The sequence below is a fragment of the Lipotes vexillifer genome, unplaced genomic scaffold (assembly GCF_000442215.2).
Source record: "Lipotes vexillifer unplaced genomic scaffold, Lipotes_vexillifer_v1.1 scaffold1124, whole genome shotgun sequence".
In the NCBI taxonomy this organism is placed as follows: Eukaryota; Metazoa; Chordata; class Mammalia; order Artiodactyla; family Lipotidae; genus Lipotes; species Lipotes vexillifer.
In genome coordinates, this window is record NW_006774211.1 from 529983 (window position 1) to 557288 (window position 27306).

The following is a 27306-nucleotide window of genomic DNA, read 5'->3' on the forward strand; positions in this document are numbered from 1 at the left end:
CTCTTTCCTATCTTGAGATCTGTAATGAGAACACTTAAAGCAAAAGCATACAATCAGGAAACAGGGCTGAAAGTCAGAACACTAACGGAGTTTCAGATTTGTGGCTCTAAGACATGGATTCTTTTGCTCACTGGATCCAGACCCCACACGTTTTGGAAGAAAAGCAACAGCCAGAAGATGAGAAAAACAGTTCATGTTTATGAGACCAGCCTGAAGCCCATACCACACTTACGAGTTTGGGTTTTCATTCGGCAAAGAAACTAGCTGTTCTTTTTCAAGTTCATCGGAAAATATGCCCATTAGTCTGACTCTTCGGCTTTAAGATCACTGTCTTGGAACCTTCTAAACCAGTAAGTGAAAGATCTCACTTAAAGATTTCATTTTAAACATAGAAGTTAGGAAAATGTACCCGACATTTGCCAAAGTAATGCAATAAAAGAAGTAACAAAGAAAAACTGGGTAAAAAATGAAGTATGGCTACCCAACCCCCAATCCCTCTGGTTTAATTTTTGCAATAGCTTGGGTAACCCTAGTTTCCTGAGAACAGTTCGTTTAAAGAACCCCTGCAGGTGGGACATTTCAAGTAGCAAGTCACAGAGAAAAGCCTTTGACCACCTCCTATTTCTCACGACGTGATGTTCTGTAAGGTGTGACACATGGCAGCACAACCACTTCCCTGGCTTCATGGAAGGACAAAACACATGGACCACACTCTATCTTGCATCCTTCCCCAGTCCTGGTTGATGATGAAATTTCAGGTGAAGGCCCAACATTTCACCATACAGGTTGGGGATCCCTGGGGTCATGCTCATTTACAACTGCCCAAGTCATGGCCTGGTGTCTGACCCAAACACAGGGTACAGAGCAGCAGCGGAAACTGAGCACTTCCTAGATCCATGAACACACCTAGTTGGCTTTGGGTCTGCACTGGGGTTAATCCCCCAGATACTACAACCATATAAGTGTTAAAAGAAAACATGCTGCATTTTAGAGCATGTTTATTTCTGCAAGTGCTCCAGTGTTTAATTATGCTAAAGTCATTTGGGGTTTTTGACACAGATTTTATTTTAGTACAATAAACTCAGTATAAGCAGCATGGCCAAAAATGAATTCCTAAGGTAGATGACTAAAATAAACCAGTAATAAATATTGGCTGTTGGAATGGGAATTATATCTCTGTAATGTAGACACAGCATTACTGACTCATTTTCAAATACCAGTCTCTCCCAAGGATTATTGGTATGAGGGATCAAGGAAGAAAGAAGTCCATCTCTCTTTTAGGCAGCAGAATGGAAGGAGACTATGAATCTACCAGGCAAGGGTGTTTTTAAATCTACTTTACCAACAGAGATATAGCCCTGGAGTCTGACAGGGGGTCAACTTAGGCTGCACTGAGGCAGAAATAAGGCATTGAAAGAAACCATCCTAAGAGTTGAGAGAGCTGATTCTGGGGACATTTTTCTCTCATTCCCCTGGAGGCAGAATGTACCCCCAGACCCACCCAGTGCATATCATGTGGCACGAATTACCTTATCAGTCACAGTGGGTACTGCCATGTTCCTTTGCTGCTTGGAATTAGTGGACTCTTTGAGGCCACCTTTACTCCATAATGTCAAATCTTGAACTTTTGGCCCGCTAGGTTGAGCTGTACAACTTCTCTGGTGTACCAGAAAGCTGTCAGGGGCAAAGGTCCGGCTACAATTTGGGTAGGGTACGAGCTGAGCTTGACTCGGCCCCTCTTGGTTGGACTGTCCAGTTGGAAGGGGCTGAGGCTTCTGTGGTAGTGGCTGGCAGAACTCCCTGGGGAGCAGGTCATTTTCTATTTTCCACTTTTCCAGGCATTTGGGCTGATGTATAGGAAGGGACAGAGTGCCAAATTCCCTACCACAGACGTAGCAGATGAGAGCCCTTGGTCGGGTTGGGATGCCACCAGAAGCTTTCTTGAGAGCAGCAAGATTATCAGAACTGTTGGGGTTTGGTGCCCTGGGCCCCTCACCCTTCGGCTTGCAGCTTCTCTGATGAACAAGAAGCTGATCTGGCAAGAACTTGCAACCACAGGATTCACAGGGCAGCAGCTGAGCCTGGGAACTCTGGAATGCTGCCTGAAGATTGTAGGATCCACTTCCACTGAGAGGCAGTGGTTTGGAAGGTTCTGGCCTCCTCAGGTGCTTGGGCAACTTGCTGTTTTCAGTACGCCACTTCTCCAAGCACTGGGGCTTGTGAATGCCAAGCGATTGGGACCCAAATTCTCGGCCACAGATATGGCACACCTGGAACCCGGGCCTGCGGGATGGGATCACAGGGGGGCTGGGCTGACTTTCCGACATAATCCTCCTACTGGACCATTTTAGGAGTATTACAGTTCCAGGTCTATTTTTCTGAGGGTCTGTCTTTATTTTTTCACCAGGATTGACATGCTCAATTTCTGGCAAAAAGCTAGAATGGGATGCACTAGATAGAACAGCTTGGTTTACAAGGAAGGTAGGCTCTTTAGAATGGTGGAAAGACTGTTGCAACGTGTTGGAAACCGTTTTCTCCTTTCCTCTTTCCATTAACAAAGAAGTCTTTCTCTAGTGCTTGCTCTGATTTCAGGCCAGACATATTTTGGGCTTCTGCTTAGAGAGAAGGTTAGTCAGGTTGGCTGTTCTGGGGTTCCACATTGTAGCCAGTACCTTAGACCCAAAGACAGTGACTCAGAGCTTCATTGCAAGGCAGCAGTCTGGAATGCTGGAAAGTCCCCATGAAACCTCAGATGCCTCCAAGATCTTCAGGGGAAACATAAATCAAGAAGTTATTACATACACACACACACACACACACACACACAGACACACACTTAGATTTTAAGTTGATAAAGAACAGTGACTTTTTTTTTTTGACCTAGTATCCTCTTTGGCTAGCATAGTAACTAGCACTTAGGATTTGTTCAGTAAATGTTGAAATAAGTACAAAAAAAAATTCCATTATGAATTGCACTGTTACTGTGTTGAAAGTAGTGTTCTGCCCAAAGGAAGATGAACATTAAGAGCACATCACAGACATATATGGCACAAACCAAGAGGCATGGTGGTGAGATCATGGAGGAGAGAAGCAAGGCCTCTGAAAATTAGATTAATGAAACTGTAGATCATGTAAAAAGACCTCCTTCCACTACCTTAGGGATTCTTTTTAGTGCCATGGATTCCTTTGTCAGTTCTTTGAAGCCTAGGGACCTCTTCCCAGAATAATAATTTTAAAAGCAAAAAATAAAATTCTTACTAGTACAAGTGAAACTAATTTTATCGAAATAATTTATCAAATATTTTTAGTTGTGATTTATCTTTTACTTGAGCTATAGTAATATGCTAGAATTTTTGAGTGTCCATGGGCCTAGGGTTAAGAACCGGCAGAAGAAGTAATTCAATAGTGAATAGGAGGATTATCAGGGAAACCATCAGAGAGTGGTAAACTTCTTGTAACTTAGCAGGTATCTACTCTTCTTCATCATGGGACGGGAGTGTTATTAAATTGTGGCCGTAACAGTCAAGCCAAGGATGCAACCCAGGGCTATACTCTTCCTGGTAGTATATCTGTACATCTTTCCTGGGATGAAGATGCTCAGACTTCACTTGATGCTCTTTTTATAGCTATCGTGTTCATGTTCTTGTTTTATATAGATATATCTCTATATAGATATTAGCTATCTATCTATGTATCTTCAAAATACCTTTTGTAAAAAAACATGGCCAACAATTTTATTAAACCAGAAGAAAGGGCTGATAAGATCTCATTATGGTCAGAAGCCAAAGGATTTTTTACTTTGGGTAAAGGCATGAGTCAGTTTTATCCCAGGTCTACAATCTAGCTCAAGAAAGGTAATTATCAAAAGTCTTAGGACGTTCTTCATTTCCTGAAGGATGACCTCACTCTGGATTAGAGGCTCCTATTCACAGAGGGAGAAGCACCTGATCTGAGGCTGGACCCTGCAGACCACAGCAGACACGGCTTCAGGCACAGCAAGGACAGCCGTGCTGGTAATATCAAAACACTGCTTGGGCATTGCGATTGATAAGGGAAAAAAAGAGCTGTGAGATATGCACCCAGTTCCCGTATTTTGGTGCCAAGAAAGGTCTAAATCTTCGCAATTAAGGCTATCAAATCAGGTCTGGCACAGAAAAGGAAGTTATTCTTCATTTTGACAGATCCTAGGACAGTGATATTAACACATGTGACAAAAGAATGTGTTGGCCCCAAACAGAATGACCAACACAGAAAATGAAGCTTGAAAAAACAAAATTTATCACTTGATCATCACCATCCAAAGAGAAAATGGCTCTAGAGAACACAAAGAATCCAGTAAAATTATTTCATCAGGTTTTAAACAGCACATGACTGAAATAATCCTCCAAACCACTCTGCTTTTTTGGTTCTGATTTCTTGTTCACCAAGGATCTCCTGATTCAGTTTCCCATTTTCCTTGATACCAGGAAGTTGCAGACAGCAAAAGTACTTAAGGAGACAGATTGGAAAAATCAATGCGATCAAATGAGCTTATTTCCCTAGTCTTGCTTGCAGTCTCCCCCCCTCCCCACACTGCTCCCTGGAGATGAGAATTCTGAGAAAGCCCCATGACTTGCTCCAACACCTCCTGCATCTCTCCCTAATCATAAAGTAAGAGAACTGATATTTACTGAGTGCCAACTATGCATCAGATATTGTACTAATTTTTATTTACATAATTTCATTTAATTCTCAAATGATTATGAGGCAGGTATTATTATTTTCTTTTTACAAATGAAGAAACTGTGACTCAGAAAAGACAAGTAACTTGCCCAAGACAGTCAGTTTCTAAATGACAGAACTGGGAATCAATTCCAGCTCTCTTTGGCTCCAATGCTCGACTCTTTCCATTATTCATTCTGCCTAAAATTCCACCGGCAGAGCTTCTTCTCTTAAGTTTTTTTATCCCTGTTTTAATGTATGATTCATATGCCCCATGGGGAGGTAACTAAGCTCTCACCTGCTTTTATGCTCCCTTTTAGAAGAAGGAAGAGGTGAAAGGGACGAGGGGAATAGGGCACAGAAGAAGAGAAATCTCCAAGATGGAAAAAGCAGGTGAGAAACTGAGGTTACTGAAGACAGCGTTTTTTTTTAAGCGATAGGGGTCATTTTATTTTGCTGTGAATGGTTTTCTAGACGAAGTTTTTCCCTGTGTGGTGTGCAATACATAATCCTTTCCTGATCTCACCAATATCCTTAATAAAAATCTATACTACTAGCTTCAGGTGGTGGGTGAGGGGAATTGGCTGCAGGGTGAAAGTGAAGGCTTCCCAAAGAGGTCAGACGCATTCAGTTTGCAGCCCTGTCACTATTTTGATTAGGGATGGATCTTTGTGCATGCAGGTGCTTGTGCACTACAAATATTTTCTCTGCATCAAAAATGACAAAGCATCATAAAATTCCCATTGAATCTTCATCTTTTCTTTTTTACTCATCCTTTTTCTTCCTCCAGTGTCCTCCTGAAAATTGTCTTATTGTGATTAAATGTATCTATGTATGGAAGATGAGGTAGCTAGAAGTGAGTGAAGTTTTGGGGAACTGGAGAAATTTATGATGTTTCTGCCAGTGATTCTGCTAAGGCAATGTGACAAGGCACAGCACAGTCAGCTGCTCTATCCTATAAGTTAGTTCTAAAAGCGAGAGTGCTGGAAAATACTAAATACATATACTTAAATCACTTAAGAATTTGGCCTGTCACCCAGATACATCATAAAGCAATGTTGCTAGTTTATAAAGAGAACCACTTTGCAAAGCCAGCCAGTTTCACCCTGAGCATCCATGGAGAAATGTTCACTCCAACTGGCCTGAATTATTCATTTTGACCATATTTGCAAATAGACTGTTTAAAGAATGTCTTGGAAGGGATCATGTTTTATCAATATGATGCCATTTTTCCATGCCCTTTGGTGTTCATGGGAAGGGAGAGACAAACTCACAAAGATGAATATAATAACCATGAAAATCCAAAACTCATCTTAGCATTAGGAGGTGTTTCTCTATAAAAGAGGGGGAAGAACACAAGCAGAAGTGTGATGAAGTCTTTTGAAAAATAATTTAGCTCTTTGAAACAAAATAAACATGGATACATGACCTTTTCTCTGTTAGTATAGAATCCAAATTCTTTAAATGGACAAATGAATAAATAAGAAAGGTGGAGTTGGGACTTATGCTGGCTCTGAGTAAAATTTAAAAACAGAGGAGGTTTGTCTTCAATATCCTCCATCCACCCCATTCAGTAGCCTCCCCTGCCTGGTACCCTCATATACACTCCAGTCTTCCTTATCAATGAAATCTTGCTTTCAGAAAAGAGCTGATAGACTCTTTTACACCAAGAATTATGATTGATGAGGTAATATCCCTCCCAGAGTCTGGCAGAGACAGCTAGTTCCCTACCAATAGTTACTCTGTGCAAATTCTCTCAAGTTAACAGAGCCCCACTTTCTAGCTGGGCACATGATTTCCCAGCCAAAAGTCTACAGGTTTCTTTGTAGCTAGTGGAAATATTATGTGGCACTTGTAAAAACTCCTATTGAAAAGTAGGGGACACAACCTGCTCCTCTGCCCTTCCTTCGTACTGATAACTGATGGCTGGAGCTCTAGCAGCCATCTTGGGCCAGATTACATTCGTGTAAACCTTGACATGATAGAGTAGAGATGTTGATGAACTTCAGTCCCTGATAATATTAGAGCCATCATAGGAGCTCTGGAGTGTCTTCCTTGGGCCTTATTTACATAAGAGAAATAAATGTTAATTTGTATCTTAGCCAATTTTTAAGAGTCTTTTACTCACATAAAAACCTAACACTGAGTTATAGGTTAATAGTTGTCATTATCTAGGCACAAAATGAATTCTAATAGTGACATTTCAAATTTCAGGACCTTTTTTTGATGAGGAAAAAAATTGAGAGGTTTTATGAGGCAAAATTGACTTATTAAATATACACTTTTTCCTAAAAATCAGAAATAAAAAAGCTTGAAACTTTAAATACTGAGCCAATGGTTCTTAAGAAACTGATTCACAATACCTCCTTTCCTGGAATTTATTTTTTTTAAGAAAAAAATTAATTGACATTTTGCTTCAGAAGGATAGAATCCTATTTTTTTCCATGAGATTTTGAAAGAGCTAGGAGGCATCATTGTTGTGCCAGTTATTAATGCATTGTCTCTGTATTCCATACTCTCTTTCCTATATCCATCTTTGTGATGCTGGCACTGAGACTCTGCACACCCCATTTCTGCTTTGCCAGCCAGCCTTGCATTATGATTTACCAATACTGGTAATGGGGGGAAAATGTGAGGTTAGAGGAGAGAGAAGACTTGTGTCTTTTTAAAGGGTTTCCTGCCTGCTTTTGTTTCTTGTAAGTATCACCTCAGCAATACTTCTTTATCTCAGCAAAAGCAGTTCTTTCCTGTAGCAGTAGCTGAAACCAGTTTACAGTTTTTGCAACATTTGCAGATCAGATTGATTTCCCCTCCCCCAGCAGACAGCACCATCAGCCAGTCTGCTCTTCCTCTTTGGAAATCAGATTTTCAGCTCCATAGGGTGCTTCTTCTAAGTTGCTAAGTCATAATAATTCAAACCTTTTCCCTCTGATCCTTCAGCCCTAGGAATGGTAGCTGCCACCTCCCTTATACAATAGTTCTCTTTTTACTTTGCTAGTTACCTAGGTAACAACTTCATTCCTGTTTAACAACTCTTTATATTCTCTCTGTTTAAATAACTGGTATGGTTTCTGTCTCTTGACTGATACAGCCACTCTCAGAATATAAGCAATAAAAATCTGCGATATTCAAGCTGCATATTACCTTACTATTGCAATAAACTCAAATGAATTATTTCATAGCATCTTAGAAAATAATATGATGCTTAATATTCAACCCCCAACTCATTCAGACCACTGAAAACATATCTTTATAATGTTTACACCATCACTAGCCTTCAAGAGCTAGAAAATGTTGCTCTTCCATTGTGATCAACTGAATTATATCATAAGGGGAAACCTGCCATTTTAGGAATATTCATATTCTTCTTAATTTTATATGATACTCTTCCTGTACTGACTACCCAGCCATAAGGTCACTGCAGCCACAGAGGGAATCAGAGTAAGGTAATCCCATTCATAGATCAGAGATGACCAGGAAGTGTTGAGGGGAGCTGGTCCAGTCACCCTGGTTGGTTCCCTCACTCCCTTCTGGGTAGCTCCTGGGCCAGTGGCATTTGCAGTCCTCAGTAATTCTGAAATGCATGGACAAAAGAGCAACTGGGAACTGGAGATGGTTGGGCTTGGGAAAGACAGGAGCAGTGTTTGAAAGGTAAAAAATGGAAACACTTTCAGAAAAGCCATTTAGCCTGAGGCATGACTTCTAGGGAATCTGGGTGTCCATACTGACATTCCCAGGCTGATTTTGAATAGCTAATGAAAAATTTCCCCTTCCTTGTCTCTCCTTCACTGTGAAGAATTTTAAACCAAGATATAAGTTCTTTCACTTTTATTCCATCTAATTGTCAGGTATAGACATAATAGTCTATGGTGTTAGGAAAGCTATGAAAACCAAAAATGGGAGAAATGCACTTTTTATGCTTGTAAGTAGAGCCTTCTGCAAGGGCATTTTATGTTAAGGCTCATAATATCACCCTATGAAAGCTATTATTAGATGGAGCCTGTAATTTTCACTCTATATTGAGTATCCAAATCACAGAGTACTCAAGAGTCATAAATGCCACACAGGTATGACTGTGTAATTGTAATATTGACATTTGGAGTGATGGAGAACTGGTTATGGAAACCACCAGGATAGTCACGTTAGAGGCCTATAATGTATAGAAATTCAAAGGATAGACAAAAAACTGGGAGAGTCAGCCATTGAATAACAAACAAATCTACATGCCATATTTTCTGACATCTGGGATAGTTCGATTCCAATAAAATGACTCTATTCCAATAGCTCTTTTTCAAGACTTTAAAGAAATGTTTCATAAGCCAGACCTGGCTCAGAGATATGCCGCTTTTGGCCTGCATAGAGTTAAAAATGTTTGAATTAGTTGCCATTATTTTAAAATTGAGAGATGTCACACAAAATTGGGATTTTTGGTTTCTTTTGAAAAATTGGAAGATCAGGCCTAGAGCCCATCTTCCAACGTGGCAACATCGAACATAAGCTGGGATATTGAGTAAGCGCTGAACCTATAGATCGGACAGCCAATCTGCACTCTTGCAAAGTTTCTCATCAGTCCCTTGTTCAATTCAAAATTCATGCTTGGGGCTTCCCTGGTGGCGCAGTGGTTGAGAGTCCGCCTGCCGATGCAGGGGACACGGGTTCGTTCCCCGATCCGGGAAAATCCCACATGCCGCGGAGCAGCTGGGCCCGTGAGCCATGGCCGCTGAGCCTGCGCGTCCGGAGCCTGTGCTCTGCGGTGGGACGGGCCTCAGCAGTGAGAGGCCCGCGTACCAAAAAAAAAAAAAAAAAAAAAAAAATTCATGCTTGATTCTCAAACTCAATTGAGTCTGTGACCTTTTGTGATTCTAGCTTTAAAATGCCCCTTTCCTCCATTTTTCTCCTCAGTTAAATATTTGAAAATCACTATAAGGAGCACTTGCCCTCGGAAGACTGAGAACCCAGTTGAAGTCTTTTCTCTGGGAGACAACTACTAAAAACATGACGTACTCATTGGTAAAAACTCAGAAGGGAAACTTCCTAATGAAAGTTGAGTCAGGATGAAATACTTGGTTCAAGGAAGGAGAGAAATATCCAAGGCAAAAAAGAAAAGAACCAGTGACCTGAGAAGGAATTTTCATACATTATTAAAGGGTCATAGAAAATGATGAACCTAATTTCAGAAAGAAAAAAAAAATCAAGCAGCCTGTGTTTAGATCAGCCACAGGAGAGATGATAGAAGGAAAAAAAGAAAAGGAAGAAAGAAAGAAAGGAAAAAGAAAAACACAAACAGGCAAGAAATGTGTTTTGGAAGCCATCTGAACTTTTTGGAAGCATTCCCATAATTATTTAGTTATCCATTGATATAATAAGAGCTACTCTTCTGTTTTAGTCAGGGCCCTTGATTAACCATTAAATGATTTCCCAAATGAAGAATGTTGGATATTTTAAGTTATTAGATTACGAAAGAACCAGTCAATAAAAAGAACCATAAATAAGCTATTAATAATATAGACTATTGTTACATTTCCAAGATTTGGGCTGGAAATACTTCCTAAGAGACTTATGCTTCCTTGCAGGGATTATAGAATTTGGTGAACTTTTTCTTTCTGCCAAGCTGACCATTTTCTCAAGTACCATCTATGTTAGTTTAAACTGAAAATGTATAAGAACAGCACAGTACAGTAATTCCTTCTCATAAAGAATGAGATATCCAATATCCATTAAGTGTCTAAATTTGATGTATTATGATAAAAAATAATGGGGGGAAAAACTACAGATACCCTTGTTTCAGTATTAAGTTTTAAAAAGAATTACAAATAGATTCATTGTTTACCAGTTCCCATTATGCGATATGCTTGCACAGAGTTCCCACTGTCTTCACACTCTTGATTTACTGTCTCAGAGAGCTAACTCAGTGCAATATCTTTGGCAAAGACTTCCAAGCCACAGAGTATTAGTGTCAGAAGTGCAGTTACTAGACTAGTGCCTCCAGGTTGAAACAAACACAATAAAGAATATAGCTGCCTTTGATGGGATCTTCTTGGCCAAGATAGATTGGCATAAGACAGATGGGCCTCACTGTATTCTGAAGGAACCTTTTTTAACCACATCACCCACTTGTCCTACAAAAGCCTCAAAGTTGTGCCTTAGCTCTACCCACCTCCAGGAGGTCGGTGCCTCCCAAAGTCTGGTTAACACTTAAACTGATCATCATTACCATTTGTTACAGACATCAACACCTTTTGTTAATAATGCTCTTTCCACTCAAAGCTGTTTCTGAGGAAAGTCCCTGGGAAGAAAGTCAAAACCAGGATGGAGCTCAAAAGGCAAGGCTGGGTTTCTGCTGTGTGTAAATGAGTGTGCCTCTTATTTCCTGATACGTTTAGCATGTCTTCTCTGGTGGTGACCCTGGAGTCTCCGTCGTTTGGGTACACCCACCAGCTGAAGGCTGTTTCTGAACAGGGGCTTTCTGTTGCTCTTCTCCCCACATCTCTCATCCTCCTATGTAAATAAGTCATTAAAAAGCTCTTGTCATTCATTCAACATCTCTGAATTTTGTGAACAAGGAACTATTTCACAGGGCAGATGGTTTGCACTTGTCGATGGTTAGAATCCTCCACTACAACGTCTCATTGCTCAGGAAATCTTACAAAGGCTATTCCCTGCTGGAGAAAACCACTAAAAGGAGTCTCTTGGTGTCTAGGAGAAACTTGTTCATTCTCCAGGTCCCCAGAGCCCAGGCCAAACATAAAATGTGGTGACAGCTCTTTATCTGCAAACGTTCTTAGTTTGTAGTTTAAATTTTTTGTGGTTTAAAGTTTACTGAAAACCTCCTTCCACCCCATGCCCAATAAGTGTCAAATAGCAAGGAAGTCAGTGAGAGTATCAACTGCTTTGTTCTCTTTTCCTTTAATAAACAAAAGGAAGATCTGTGTGTATTTTAAGTCACACCTAGTATCAGAAAGATTGGAGTTTTTCATTGGAAGAATTCAATTTAAAATCAATTCTGTGAATGCTGTTTTTTACTGTCTCTTGTGTTTTCAGCAGGCTTTTTTTCTCCCACTGCCTGTGCTCTCTGTCTGTTTCATTGTTCCCATTGTCTGTCTGTCTCCACTTTAAGTCTAGAAGGACAATCCAACACATTAAGGACAAGGTGCCATCTGCAAGGGAGTGAAGAATGCGGCATCCTGTGGTTGACCTCACTGCTAATTTGCTCTGAAGACACAGACCAGCTCACCACTAGAAAAGTGTGTCTTATATTTCAACTCCGTTATATTCTGGAGAAAGCAGGATGAGAAGTGACAGGCCCAACCTAATCACATGAGTTCTCAAAAGTAGACAACCTTTCCCGCATCTAGTGAAAGAGATGGGACAACTGAAGGGAAAAGGGATTCAAGTAGCCATTGCTGACTTTAAAAGAAGTGGAGGGAAGAGGCTGTGTGCAAGCAATGTGGGTGGCTCTAGAAGCTGGGAAGGACAAGGAAACAAACACAGGGTCTTCAAAAAGGGACACAGTCTGCTGACACCTTGATTTTACCCTAGGATACCCATGTTGGACTTCTGACTTATAGAATGATAAGATAATGGATTGGGGTTCTTTTAAGCTTCTTATTTTATGGTATTTTGCTAAGGCAGTAATAGAAGACTAAAACACCCCAAAAGAAAGAGATCAGCATTGTGAATGGAGCCTTCTGCAAAAATGTTGCTCCACTACTTTTGGCCCCACTGTGACCCAGAATCTTAATAGTCAGCTCAGGGTCACCCAGCTCTAGTCTCCATTGGAAACCCCACCAGGGTGACTCCATCCCAGAGGCCTTGCTGAGAAGCCCCAGTCAGCCCTCTACAATGAGAATTGTAATTCAATTTACTCTATAGTAGCGAAAACATAAATATTCACATAACATTATAGAATGGGTTCCAGTATCTCTCTCTAGCTCTTGTGAGAATCCTCAACCAGTGTGACTGAAGAAATAATCCTTCAGATTTTGCATTCTCCTCTGTGTGGTCTATGTGTGTTTCCCGTACACACTTCAAGCTTGCTCTCCCCTGTCCTCTTTGACTGTATTCTTTGTTTCTGTATCTGCGTATTTACAACTGGTAGAGTCTTTATTAACTATTATCTTCAGAAACTTGACTTTAATACACTCTGCTCTTGGTTAACTGACTATATTTTTTGTCAAAGTGCTGCATGCATAATATTTTCCTTCTCTCCTTTTGACTCTGTCCTCAGGACCTCAGTCAGCCTTCTCTAACAATTGGAGGTGGATGTTTAAACCCTTCCTGGGTGGAAAAGGTTACTTCCAGTTTCGAGCCTGAGCTGAAAACACATTTCCATTTTGTAGAGTCATTTCCTATTTAGAATTGTAGGAATCAGAATATGCCACTTTGACATAAGGATTACTTTGAGCAAATGGGAAGGCAGATGGGTGAGATTATAGGTATATATATGAATGTATGTGTACAAGTGTGAGCATATGTATATGTGAGTGTGTAGATGGTGAGTGGTTAGGTGTGGGTATGTACATGACTGTTAGTGGATGGGTGTGGTATGAGTGTATGGATAGAGGTGTGAATTGTTAGATGTGGTATGTGTATGGATGGAAGTGAATGTGTATAATGTACATGGGTGTCAGTGATTGGGGGTGTGTGAATAGGTGTGAGTGGAAGAGTGTGAGTGTGTATGTATATGGGTGTGTGGGTGTGTGTGTAGATGGATATGAGTATGTAAATGGATGTGTATATATGAGTTTGTAGATGGATGTGAGTGGTTTTGTGTGTGTGTGCGTGTGTGTAGATGGGCAGTAAGGTGGGTAGTAGGTAAAGTGAGAAAGGGGAAAGAATGGTGAATAATTTATATAAGTAACTGAGAAGGTATACTGGGAACAAATTATGAAAAGCCTTATAACTAATCGCAAGAATTTTGATTTCCCTATAGGAAATGGGGAACTTTTATAGAGTTTCTCATATATAACATACAACTGGAAAAAGATCATGAGTGAGGAAATCTGGAGAACATCAACATTTAACATTTAAAGACTAGGCAAAGGAAGTTCTTTTGTTTCCTAAAAGGATCCATTGCAGAGTTTACTCTGCAAGTAAACTTTTAGTAGGAAAATAGATCCCTCTGGTTTATTAAATGCAATTTGTACCTAACTTCTTGAGACTATGTACACTACACAGAGCCAGACTTGTATGCTCTTTCCAATTCTGAAATTCTGTTTAATGTTGCTTCAGGCAGTTAGCTCCATGTTCCATCTTATGTTACTAGTAGCTAACATAAGTCTAAACATTTTTGCTAAAAATCTTGACAAATACTTCTGGACTAGAAAGTGAACTTCTGCTGTAGAATTTTGCTGCATTTAGACAGAGCTTCAAGAATGAAAGTGTTTATTTACAACAGCATCTTCCCTTTGGATGCTAAATCAATTCCCATGCCTCTTTCTGTGTGTCATGGGCTCAGGTCATTAAAATCTTAATCAAGATTTCACTAACATGTCTGGGAAATAGAGTCCAAGTTCAAGCAAGCTCTCAAATACATTGGTACAGTCTAATTTGCTAAGTAAAAGCAGAAAAAGTAGTTTACACCAAGAACCCAGTAATACTTTTAATCTCCACTTTAAAGTACTTTTGCAATAAACTCAGGTCTATTTTAAACACTTGCTCCAAAATGTCTATCAGCTACAGAATCTTGGGATATGTAACCTCTCTGTGCCTCAATTTCACCTTATGTTTGGTAGGATGATAATACCTTGCAGAGTTATTATGAGGATTAAAAGTAAGATAAAATGCTTAGCACACTGTCTGGTAGGTGGTAAGTATGATATCATAATTGTTATTATATGGTTCTAATAGGTCTTCTGCCCCATATTTTCATAAATAATCCTGCAGGCTGAAAAATGTAATTAGAAGACTAACTATAGATTTTTTAAATTATTCTTCCTTTTTAAAAATATTCTGATGAATTCCAAAATTTTCATTCTGCAGCTAATTCAAATAACATTTTATTCATATTTCATTAAAAGACAATCCGACCTGTAGTCCTGAAAAGGAAAAAAAAATACTGAAAAGTTATGGGAAATATGAGTACATTTTTTAAAATTATCAGATCAAAGCAGTATGAAATATTATAATTATGGTGCTTGTCATACTCAGCCCCTGCTAAGGAAATCTGCCCCACCCCCTCAGCAGATAGGTGGCCCTGGGTGGTCATGTTCTGTAGCATATTATTCAACTCCTGATCCCCAACCCAAGCTGATTGTGTCAGAACTTGGGCATTGGACAAGGGCTATCCATCATAGGCTCACCAGTAGTCTATGACATGAACAGATGAACTGGTTCAATCACAATTCCTCTCTTGGAAAAGATAACAGCAATGGTTGTCAAAGCAGAAAGGACACTGAAAAAGAGTTATGAAGCTGAAGAACAGCAGCATGAAACATCACAACAAATAAATTATGCCTAAGAAGAAGACAGACTATGTAGAAGAGCTAAATATTTCTCCAAAGAAGACATACACAGATGGCCAAAAGGCACATGAAAAGATGCTCAGCATCACAAATTATTAGAGGAATGCAAATCAAAACTACAATGAGGTATCACCTCACACAAATAAGAATGGCCATTATCAAAAAGAGCACAAATAATAAAAGCTAAAGAGGGTGTGGAGAAAAGGGAACCCTCCTACACCATTGGTGGGAATGTATATTGGTGCAGCCACTGTGGAGAACAGTATGGAGATTCTCTAAAAAAATAAAAATAGAGTTACCATAGTATTCTGCAATACCACTCCTGAGCATATACCCAGAGAAAACTCTAATTTGAAAAGATATGTGTACCCCAGTGATCATAGCAGCATTATTTACGATAGCCAGACATGGAAGCAACCTAAATGTCCACAGAGATGAATGGATAAAGAAGATGTGGTACATATATACAATGGAATATTACTCAGCCATAAAAAGAAAAAAATTGGGTCATTTGTAGAGACGTGGATGGACCTAGAGAGTGTCATACAGAGTGAAGTACATCAGAAAGAGAAAAGCTAATAGTATATAATAATGCATATATGTAGAATATAGAAAAATGGTACAGATGATTTTATTTGCAAAGCAGAAACAGAGACAAAGATGTAGAGAACAACTGTATGGATACCAAGGGGGAAAGAGGTGGGGTGGGAGGAATTGGGAGACTGGGATTGACACATATACATTACTGATACTATGTATAAAACAGACAACTGATGGGAACATACTGTATAGCACAGGGAACTCTACCTAATGCACTGTGGTAACCTAAACGGGAGGGAAGTCCAAAAGGGAAGGGATATCTGTATGTGTATGGCTGATTCATTTTGTTATGTAGTGGAGGCTAACACAACATTGTAAAGCATCCATACTCCAATAAAAATTAATAAAAAATAAAATTAAATTAAATTAAAAAGGAGATGTGGAATATATATACAATAGAATATTACTCAGCCATAAAAAGAATGAAATAATGCCACTTGCAGCAACATGGATGGACCTAGAGATTATCATACTAAGTGAAGTAAGTCAGACAAAGACAAATATCATATGATATCACTTGCATGTGGATTCTACAAAAAAAATGATACAAATGAACTTATTTACAAAACAGAAATAGACCCACAGACATAGAAAACAAACTTATGGTTACCAAAGGGGAAAGCTGGGGAGGGAGATGGTGGATAAATTAGGAGTTTGGGATTAACAGATATAAACTACTCTATATAAAATAGATAAACAATAAGGACCTACTGCATAGCACAGAGAACTATATTCAATATCTTGTAATAACCTAATGGAAAAGTATCTGAAAATGAATATATATACTTGTGTGTGTATATATATATATATATATGTGTGTGTGTGTGTGTGTGTGTGTGCATACATATACACACACACACACACACACACACAAATCACCTTGCTGTACACCTGAAACTAACACAACATTGTAAATCAACTACACTTCAATTTTTAAAAATTAGAAAAAATAGAAGATAGAAAAGAAGGAGATGGAGTGACTGTGGGTGAAACAGGGTAGAGCATGGGAACAGGCCAATGTTGGAACACTCAGGTGAGCAACCATGAGGGGCTGTCACTGCTGCCTGGGTGCAGAAGACATACAATGTTCTTTAGTCTTTATATCTTGCACTATTTCTAGAGAATATCTGCACTCCTGGAGATTTGTGATAATTCTATTAGAGAATGGAAGAAGCTTGTCACAATGTTCCAAATAAGAAATGAGAAATTATATTCAGATGTTACTAATGTCTGTAATGTCAAATATAAAAGAGGAAGCGGGCCACCTCACAGGTGGAAAAGCAGTGACCGGGTCAGGCTTGCAGAGCTTGATTGTGGATAGGGCTCTTTCTTCACCTCTCCTAGGTGAAGGAAAGCAGGGTCGGGTCTCTAGTTCTACTCAGGCTTTTGAAACAATTCAAGAAAGAGACATAATGAGTATAGAGCTGAAAAGCCAATGGCGATAATACCTGATTATTAACACTGAATAATCAGCAGAAATAAAAAGAACTTGGTTGAAAATTCCTTTGATTTCCCTCTAGAATTCTGAAGCTTTTATAAAAATTACCTATTCAGGGCTTCCCTGGTGGCGCAGTGGTTGAGAGTCCGCCTGCCGATGCAGGGGACGCGGGTTCGTGCCCCGGAAAGTAAGATAAAATGCTTAGCACACTGTCTGGTAGGTGGTAAGTATGATATCATAATTGTTATTATATGGTTCTAATAGGTCTTCTGCCCCATATTTTCATAAATAATCCTGCAGGCTGAAAAATGTAATTAGAAGACTAACTATAGATTTTTTAAATTATTCTTCCTTTTTAAAAATATTCTGATGAATTCCAAAATTTTCATTCTGCAGCTAATTCAAATAACATTTTATTCATATTTCATTAAAAGACAATCCGACCTGTAGTCCTGAAAAGGAAAAAAAAATACTGAAAAGTTATGGGAAATATGAGTACATTTTTTAAAATTATCAGATCAAAGCAGTATGAAATATTATAATTATGGTGCTTGTCATACTCAGCCCCTGCTAAGGAAATCTGCCCCACCCCCTCAGCAGATAGGTGGCCCTGGGTGGTCATGTTCTGTAGCATATTATTCAACTCCTGATCCCCAACCCAAGCTGATTGTGTCAGAACTTGGGCATTGGACAAGGGCTATCCATCATAGGCTCACCAGTAGTCTATGACATGAACAGATGAACTGGTTCAATCACAATTCCTCTCTTGGAAAAGATAACAGCAATGGTTGTCAAAGCAGAAAGGACACTGAAAAAGAGTTATGAAGCTGAAGAACAGCAGCATGAAACATCACAACAAATAAATTATGCCTAAGAAGAAGACAGACTATGTAGAAGAGCTAAATATTTCTCCAAAGAAGACATACACAGATGGCCAAAAGGCACATGAAAAGATGCTCAGCATCACAAATTATTAGAGGAATGCAAATCAAAACTACAATGAGGTATCACCTCACACAAATAAGAATGGCCATTATCAAAAAGAGCACAAATAATAAAAGCTAAAGAGGGTGTGGAGAAAAGGGAACCCTCCTACACCATTGGTGGGAATGTATATTGGTGCAGCCACTGTGGAGAACAGTATGGAGATTCTCTAAAAAAATAAAAATAGAGTTACCATAGTATTCTGCAATACCACTCCTGAGCATATACCCAGAGAAAACTCTAATTTGAAAAGATATGTGTACCCCAGTGATCATAGCAGCATTATTTACGATAGCCAGACATGGAAGCAACCTAAATGTCCACAGAGATGAATGGATAAAGAAGATGTGGTACATATATACAATGGAATATTACTCAGCCATAAAAAGAAAAAAATTGGGTCATTTGTAGAGACGTGGATGGACCTAGAGAGTGTCATACAGAGTGAAGTACATCAGAAAGAGAAAAGCTAATAGTATATAATAATGCATATATGTAGAATATAGAAAAATGGTACAGATGATTTTATTTGCAAAGCAGAAACAGAGACAAAGATGTAGAGAACAACTGTATGGATACCAAGGGGGAAAGAGGTGGGGTGGGAGGAATTGGGAGACTGGGATTGACACATATACATTACTGATACTATGTATAAAACAGACAACTGATGGGAACATACTGTATAGCACAGGGAACTCTACCTAATGCACTGTGGTAACCTAAACGGGAGGGAAGTCCAAAAGGGAAGGGATATCTGTATGTGTATGGCTGATTCATTTTGTTATGTAGTGGAGGCTAACACAACATTGTAAAGCATCCATACTCCAATAAAAATTAATAAAAAATAAAATTAAATTAAATTAAAAAGGAGATGTGGAATATATATACAATAGAATATTACTCAGCCATAAAAAGAATGAAATAATGCCACTTGCAGCAACATGGATGGACCTAGAGATTATCATACTAAGTGAAGTAAGTCAGACAAAGACAAATATCATATGATATCACTTGCATGTGGATTCTACAAAAAAAATGATACAAATGAACTTATTTACAAAACAGAAATAGACCCACAGACATAGAAAACAAACTTATGGTTACCAAAGGGGAAAGCTGGGGAGGGAGATGGTGGATAAATTAGGAGTTTGGGATTAACAGATATAAACTACTCTATATAAAATAGATAAACAATAAGGACCTACTGCATAGCACAGAGAACTATATTCAATATCTTGTAATAACCTAATGGAAAAGTATCTGAAAATGAATATATATACTTGTGTGTGTATATATATATATATATATGTGTGTGTGTGTGTGTGTGTGTGTGCATACATATACACACACACACACACACACACACAAATCACCTTGCTGTACACCTGAAACTAACACAACATTGTAAATCAACTACACTTCAATTTTTAAAAATTAGAAAAAATAGAAGATAGAAAAGAAGGAGATGGAGTGACTGTGGGTGAAACAGGGTAGAGCATGGGAACAGGCCAATGTTGGAACACTCAGGTGAGCAACCATGAGGGGCTGTCACTGCTGCCTGGGTGCAGAAGACATACAATGTTCTTTAGTCTTTATATCTTGCACTATTTCTAGAGAATATCTGCACTCCTGGAGATTTGTGATAATTCTATTAGAGAATGGAAGAAGCTTGTCACAATGTTCCAAATAAGAAATGAGAAATTATATTCAGATGTTACTAATGTCTGTAATGTCAAATATAAAAGAGGAAGCGGGCCACCTCACAGGTGGAAAAGCAGTGACCGGGTCAGGCTTGCAGAGCTTGATTGTGGATAGGGCTCTTTCTTCACCTCTCCTAGGTGAAGGAAAGCAGGGTCGGGTCTCTAGTTCTACTCAGGCTTTTGAAACAATTCAAGAAAGAGACATAATGAGTATAGAGCTGAAAAGCCAATGGCGATAATACCTGATTATTAACACTGAATAATCAGCAGAAATAAAAAGAACTTGGTTGAAAATTCCTTTGATTTCCCTCTAGAATTCTGAAGCTTTTATAAAAATTACCTATTCAGGGCTTCCCTGGTGGCGCAGTGGTTGAGAGTCCGCCTGCCGATGCAGGGGACGCGGGTTCGTGCCCCGGTCCGGGAGGATCCCCCATGCCGCGGAGCGGCTGGGCCTGTGAGCCATGGCCGCTGGGCCTGCACGTCCGGAGCCTGTGCTCCACAATGGGAGAGGCCACAACAGTGAGAGGCCCGCGTACAGCCAAAAAAAAAAAAAAAAAAAAAATTACCTATTCATTATTTTGGTGTTTGGCCTGGAGAACAGAGTCCATTCAACTCTTTGGCTAGGAATTCCCCTGGAACAGGTAGTTCTTGAGCTTCCCGAGGCCTGGCTGTTTGATTCCCCTGTGTTTCCATGCACATGTATCCTTATAATAAATGCCCTAAGTACACTTGAGTCCACTAAGAAGGCCTGGCTGGAGCTGGATTTATTTAATAATTCATTCATCCCAGAATGCTGCCTCTGGCAGTGGGTCCTGGAACAGATATTTTGGACATAATTTTTGAGTTCCCATTACCACGACCACCATTAGAGATATTTCCAAATAATCCAACCCTTCCATCTATGAGTTAATAGGCTATTACAGTACATTTACTTCACGTATGTATCTGTTAGGATTGTGTGTCACTACAAATAAAAAGAATCCTACTCTAGTCACTTAAAGAAACAGAGGCATATCTTTTTATCAAATTAAGAAGTGTTTTTTGAAAAGAAGCAATCAGATTCTCAATAATACCAATGCTTCAGTGATGGTCTTGGCCTTTCTTTCATGGATGCAACTACTGTACTATTACTATGGCATTATTTGAATTATGTGATTCTACTATCTTCATATAGGACAGATGGACCAATCCTAGGGTCTAGCAGAACTCTTTTCCTTTGTAGTTTTTCTGTAAAGGTTTGTGGTTATCCTAGCCTCCAGGTGAACTTTTCAGAGAATGCCATCAGCCAAGGTCCATGGGACACCAACAAGAGTCATTGTGAGCATCCTCTTCCTTTCATTCTCCTCCTTTACCTTTCCTGTCCTTTTAGGCCCAGAAGTCCCATCTGCAAAGGCTACTCCACTAAAAGACATATATGGCAATTAACTCCTAAGGTGACTAAAAAGGCTTTTCCTTTCTCTCTATCTTGAGAATTATTTCATTATTCTGGATCCCAGGGTGGGAAGGTGCAGATGAGATGCATTTAGTAAGTCCGCATTTACTTTCAGTGGGCTTTATAAATTTGTTGTTTTCACTTTTTCTGTTCACTGTTCTTTTCTCACAGTTGTCTTCTGAAGCTTCCATTTAAGTGTTGTAACTATTTGTTCATAGTTTTTCTAGTTTTCTGATTTTTTGAATACCAGAATCTTATAATACCACAATTATATGGGAGAAATAGAATAAGCTGAACTACCTTAAGACATTATGAAATCACTATTTGAAAATGTATAGATTTTAAATCTGTCTTGTAAATATCATATGGAAGGATGACACAATTTTAGGCTACAAATTTTTATCTCTCTTGATTAATTATAAAATTCCAGTTACAAAATTAAGATTGAAATAGATTCAGTTACACTATATGTTATTAAATTTTTGGTGAATCACAACCTAACCTATTTTATTTAGTCACACAATGGATAGTGTCCATTTCAGTAATTACAGCTAGAACAGTGCTCCTGTGCTACTTATCAGTAAGCATTTCCTGAGAGTCTCTGTTGAAAAGTTTATTTGGAAACTTCTTGTTACCCATAACCACCCCAATAGTTAAAATAATTAAACTCCACTTGACATGGTATTTGACATAGGAAATAGGCTAACTGAAGAGGAAAATGTGAGTTTAATTTTTGTTGATTGAAATGTTATGTGTTTCATATATATTATGGTTCACTTGGAACTGAACAGATAAAGCAATCCAAGATTTATCTTATTTTAATATTGCACAATCATTTGGTATTTTTGAGAGAAAATGCCTTGAAGTGATTCAAATAATATGAAAACTAATTACTTACTACACATTTCTGATTTTAAAAAGAGCCACAATATAAATAATTTTTCACAAGCTATATGTATTTCCATCCTTTCAATGAATATATACACTTGGCGAGAGGCTGGAATCTTATTAGTTATATTTATTATCACTTTGGTGAGCACTCTTCTTCTAATTGCGCGTGCGCGCGCACACACACACCACACACACACACACACACACACACACACACACACACACACACACACCTCTATACATCTCTCTCCAAATTCCTTCTAGGTCAAGAGAACAGACTGATAATCATTGTCAAAATCTTCATTTGGCAGTGAATCCATGCCAAGATTCCAGTCCATCTAGCATGTATTTGGTAATGATATGCTGGATTGTAACTAGGTCAGATGGTACTAATAAGGACAATTGTTGGCTAAACATTGAATTCTGAGTCTTTCTCCAACCGTGTATTTCTTCTATCTCCAATCCTCAATACTTTTCACTTTGTTCTTTGTTCATGTCACAGTAATTTTACTAAAATAAACTTTGACCACATCTTTTGACTTGGGAGAAGTCATACTGATAGTGAAGGCAGGTGAGATGATCATGAGGATGCCTTCTGTTGCCCCAGCTCTCCAACTAAGCTCTTGATCTTCTTGTGGGCTTACATGGGAGATGTGGGATTGAGAGAGGAGAGCAAGAGAAAAGGTAAAAGGGACTAGTAGAGAGTCTAAAAAAAAGATTTAGTATTTTTTATCCCTGTATAAGTGCATTTGAATGATTTCACAGAAAAGTAAACATTTTATTTTACACTAGTCATCTTCTATTTTCTTTCTGCTCACTTTCTCCTCTTCTGTCTTTTTTGCTTTTTGTATCTTAATGTCTCTCCTTTCCCATATTCTTTCACACCTGTCTCCATTCTTCCAGTGATGTTGGAAAACTTCTTGTGATGTTTTGCCTGCCCTCCTAAGTGTACTGCCACGCAGGTGAATGGGTGTGCCTCACCATCCACATGCTGTTTCAGGCATAATGGGTGAATAACCACTCCCACTGCCTAATCTTTCTTTTTTCAGAGCCGTCATATTCACCTACTTAAGTTATAAAACAAATCCTACACCTCCCTGACTAAATGTTCTGTGGTTGTTGCACTATTCTCAAAATAAAATCCAAACTCTTGAACTTCTATAACCTGGTGTGTCCCTAAGCCTCTGCTTTGGTCTCCCTTTACTCTCTCCCACCTGTACTGTGCTTCATCCATGTTCACCTTTTGGTTCCTCAAATAAACCAAACTCGTTCTCACGCTGGGGTAGGTTAGGGGAGAGAGTGAAAAGGAGCTTTGCCCATGCTCTTGCCACTGCCTAGAATCTTCCCCGTCTTTGCATAGCTTTCTCATTTCATTTTCCAGATCTCTGTTAAAATATCATTGACTCAAACAGACAGACTCTTCCTGACTACTCTTTCTCAAGTAATTTCTTTGTTTCGTCCTAAAACACAGAAACACGCACACACACAGGCAACATACAAAAACATGTGTGAACACATGCACACACATGAACATACAAATGCACACATGTACCACTGCCACCACCACTATCACAGTTATGTGCACAGTTATGACAAGGCTGTTTATTTTCTTCACAGCTCTTACAGCATGTTTTTACCTTGTTTGTTTGTTTACTTATGTAGTATTCTTTTCCCTCACTTGGATGTAACCTCCATGAACATTAGGGGCTCATTTGCTCTCTACATAGTTAGATGACCAGCACCTAGTCCAGTGCCAGGCACGTTGTAGGCACTGACAAAATATGTTGAATGTTGAATGAGCTGAGTAAGATTAGCTTAATTTTAATCTAAATTTTAAAATAAGAATCAAGCTCATTAATTAAATAGATGAATAAAAACAGAAAAGGACTTTTGGAAAGAAAGGATTCAAAGCTAGTTTTGTGGTATTTTCTCAAGTCTTAGGAATATCTGACCATCTAACCCTTGTTTAATATTCTTAACAATATTAACTCAAGGGATTAGTAATCTGCAGCAATATCTTTTTGGATCCACATTCTAGAGTAATGAAAATTAAAACAAAAATAAACAAGTGGGACCTAATGAAATTAAAAGCTTTTGCACAGCAAAGGAAATAATAAACAAGATGAAAAGACAACCAACAGAATGGGAGAAAATATTTGCAAATGAAGTGAGTGAAAGGGTTTAATCTCCAAAATATACAAACAACTCATGCAGCTCAATATCAAAAAAACCAACAACCCAATCAAAAAATGGGCAGAAGATCTAAACAGACATTTCTCCAAAGAAGACACACGATGGCCAAAAAACACATGAAAAGATGCTCAACATCACTAATTATTAGAGAAATGCAAATCAAAACTACAATGAGGTACCACCTCACCCTGGTCAGAATGGCCATCATCAAATAGTCTACAAACAATAAATGCTGGAGAGGGTGTGGAGAAAAGGTACCCCACATACACCATTGGTGGGAATGTAAACTGGTACAACCACTATAGAGAACAGTATGCAGGTTCCTTAAAAAACTAAAAATAGAGTTACCATATGATACAGCAATCCCAGCCCTGGGCACACATCTGGAGAAAACCATGCTTCGAAAAGATACATGCACCCCAATATTCATAGCAGCACTATTTACAATAATCAAGACATGCAAGCAACCTAAATGACTATTGACAGATGAATGGATAAAGCGAATGTGGTACATATATACAACGGAATATTACTCAGACATATAAAAGAATGAAACAATGCCATTTGCAGCAACATGGATGGACCTAGTGATTGTCATACTAAGTGAAGTATGTCAGACAGAGAAAGACAAATATATCACTCATATGTGGAATCTAATTTTTAAAAAATGATACAAATGCACTCATTTATAAAACAGAAACAGATTAACAGATTTTGAAAACAAAGTCACAGTTACCAAAGGGGAAATGCTGGGGTGGGGTGAGGACTAAACTAGGAGCTTGGGATTAGCATATACACCTACTATATATAAAATAGATAACCAACAAGGACCTACTGTATAGCACAGGGAACTCTACTCAATATTTTGTAATAACCTATATGGGTAAAGAATTTGAAAAAGAATGAATATATGTATATGTATAACTGAATCACTTGGCTGTACACTTGAAACTAACACAACATTGTAAATAAACTATATTACAATAATTTTTAAAAAAGGGATTATCATTCTAGATTTAGAAGCATAACTATAGTCAGTCACTCATACCTGTGGGTTTTGCATCTGCAGAATCAACCAACATCAGATCAAAAATATTTTTTAAATGTCCAGAAAGCTAAAAAAAAAAAAACTTGAATTTTCCATACACTGGGAACTATTTACATATTATTTACATTGTATTTACAACTATTTACATAGCATTTACTTTGTATTAGGTATTACAAGTAATCTAGAGAGGATTTAAAAGTATACTGGAGGATATGCATAGGCCATATGCAAATATTACACCATTTTGTATAAGGGACTTGAGCATCCATGAATTTTGGTTCCCACAGGAGGTCCTGGATCCAAACGCCCAAGGATACTGAAGGAAGACTGCCTATTTACCAAATCTAAGAGAAAAGAGAATCCAGTCATTGGCTTGGACCAAGCCCTGGACCTTATGGTAAAGACTGCTCATCAAGCAATGAGCAACGAGCATCTACGGCATAGAGCTCCCCCCAAGAACAGAGCTAGACAAGCATACCAGAGGAAGCCTTATGATTAGGTAGACACATGTATCGGGTGCTGTATGACTAGGTAGAAAACTGAAGGAAAAACACAGAGTTACGCTTTCCTGAGCTGAGCTTATTCATATATTGTCTTTCTTGACCACATGCATTTTGAATACATATTACTTTCAACGTTTAATTCTCCTTTGAAGTCATATTTCTTCTGAAGAGAGCCCCCCAAAGTACCGGGCATTCTGAGGAAGAACAGTTTCAAGGCCACAGTTCTTTAAAGGTCAGTGTATAATTTTGGAAGATATTTTATCAGAATTCCTTGAAGATTAGAACAAGTGTCAACAAACTAGGGCTCACTGGTCAAACCTGGCCAGCCGTCCACCTCTTTTTGTAAATCAGGTTTTACTGGAACAGAGCCATGCTTGTTCATTTATGTATTTGTCTTGACTGCTTTTGCCTATGAGGGCTAAATTAGTTATTACGTGGCCATTTATAGGAAAGGTTTCCTAACCCCTGAATTAGAGCATACAAACGAGACTCCATTTTATTTTAACAGTGAAACATCCAATTATTAATCAATGTGAATCTACAAAATAACATTCAGCACAACCAGAATCCTATTAAATTTTGTTTGCAGAGAACTCCATTAGCCTCCTCTTTAGAGGCTTCTCTGAAATAAATGTTTGGTCACACCGCACTGTGGAAATTCTATTTGCAGTTTGTCATCACTTTTGAACTGTTAGCAACTTGCCTCCTTTACATTTTCCTTTCCTGTTGCCCCCAACACTGTGTGTGCCTCCTGCTGTACTTGTATACTGTACTATTTAGAAAAGCTTTCTCTATGTTTTTAAGACTCCATGGGAATCTCCACTGCTGCCTCAGGAAGGGTGCTCTGGAATCATTCACATTCTTCACCACTCACAGCTTTTTTCTGGAATTGCATATATGCCTGAAAATGTTTCATTCACCAGAGAGTTTGGGGAAATTACTTAAAATAATAATACTGATCAGAAAATCTACACAAGCCTCTTAGATAGCCTCATCCACCAGAGGGCAGACAGCAGAAGCAAGAAGAACTACAATCCTGCAGCCTGTGGATAAAAAACCACATTCACAGAAAGATAGGCAAGATGAAAAGGCAGAGGGCTACATACCAGATGAAGGAACAAGATAAAACCCCAGAAAAACAACTAAATGAAGAGGAGATAGGCAACCTTCCAGAAAAAGAATTCAGAATAATGATAGTGAAGATGATCCAGGACCTTGGAAAAAGAATGGAGCCAAAGATCGAGAAGATGCAAGAAATGTTTAACAAAGACCTAGAAGAATTAAAGAACAAACAAACAGAGATGAAAAATACAATAACTGAAATGAAAACTACACTAGAAGGAATCAATAGCA

The 27306-nt window shown here is 38.7% G+C and overlaps 1 protein-coding gene across 1 annotated transcript in view; it reads right to left on the minus strand.

Moving 5' to 3' along the window:
• The window catches only part of ZNF475 (zinc finger protein 475), a 71905-nt gene that overhangs the window by 36462 nt on the left and 8137 nt on the right, over window positions 1-27306 (minus strand). The window contains exon 2 of the mRNA XM_007449037.1: window positions 1530-2765. Within this exon, the coding sequence (XP_007449099.1) occupies window positions 1530-2552 (1023 nt within the window). The 5' untranslated portion in view covers window positions 2553-2765. The remainder of the gene's footprint in view (window positions 1-1529; window positions 2766-27306) is intronic.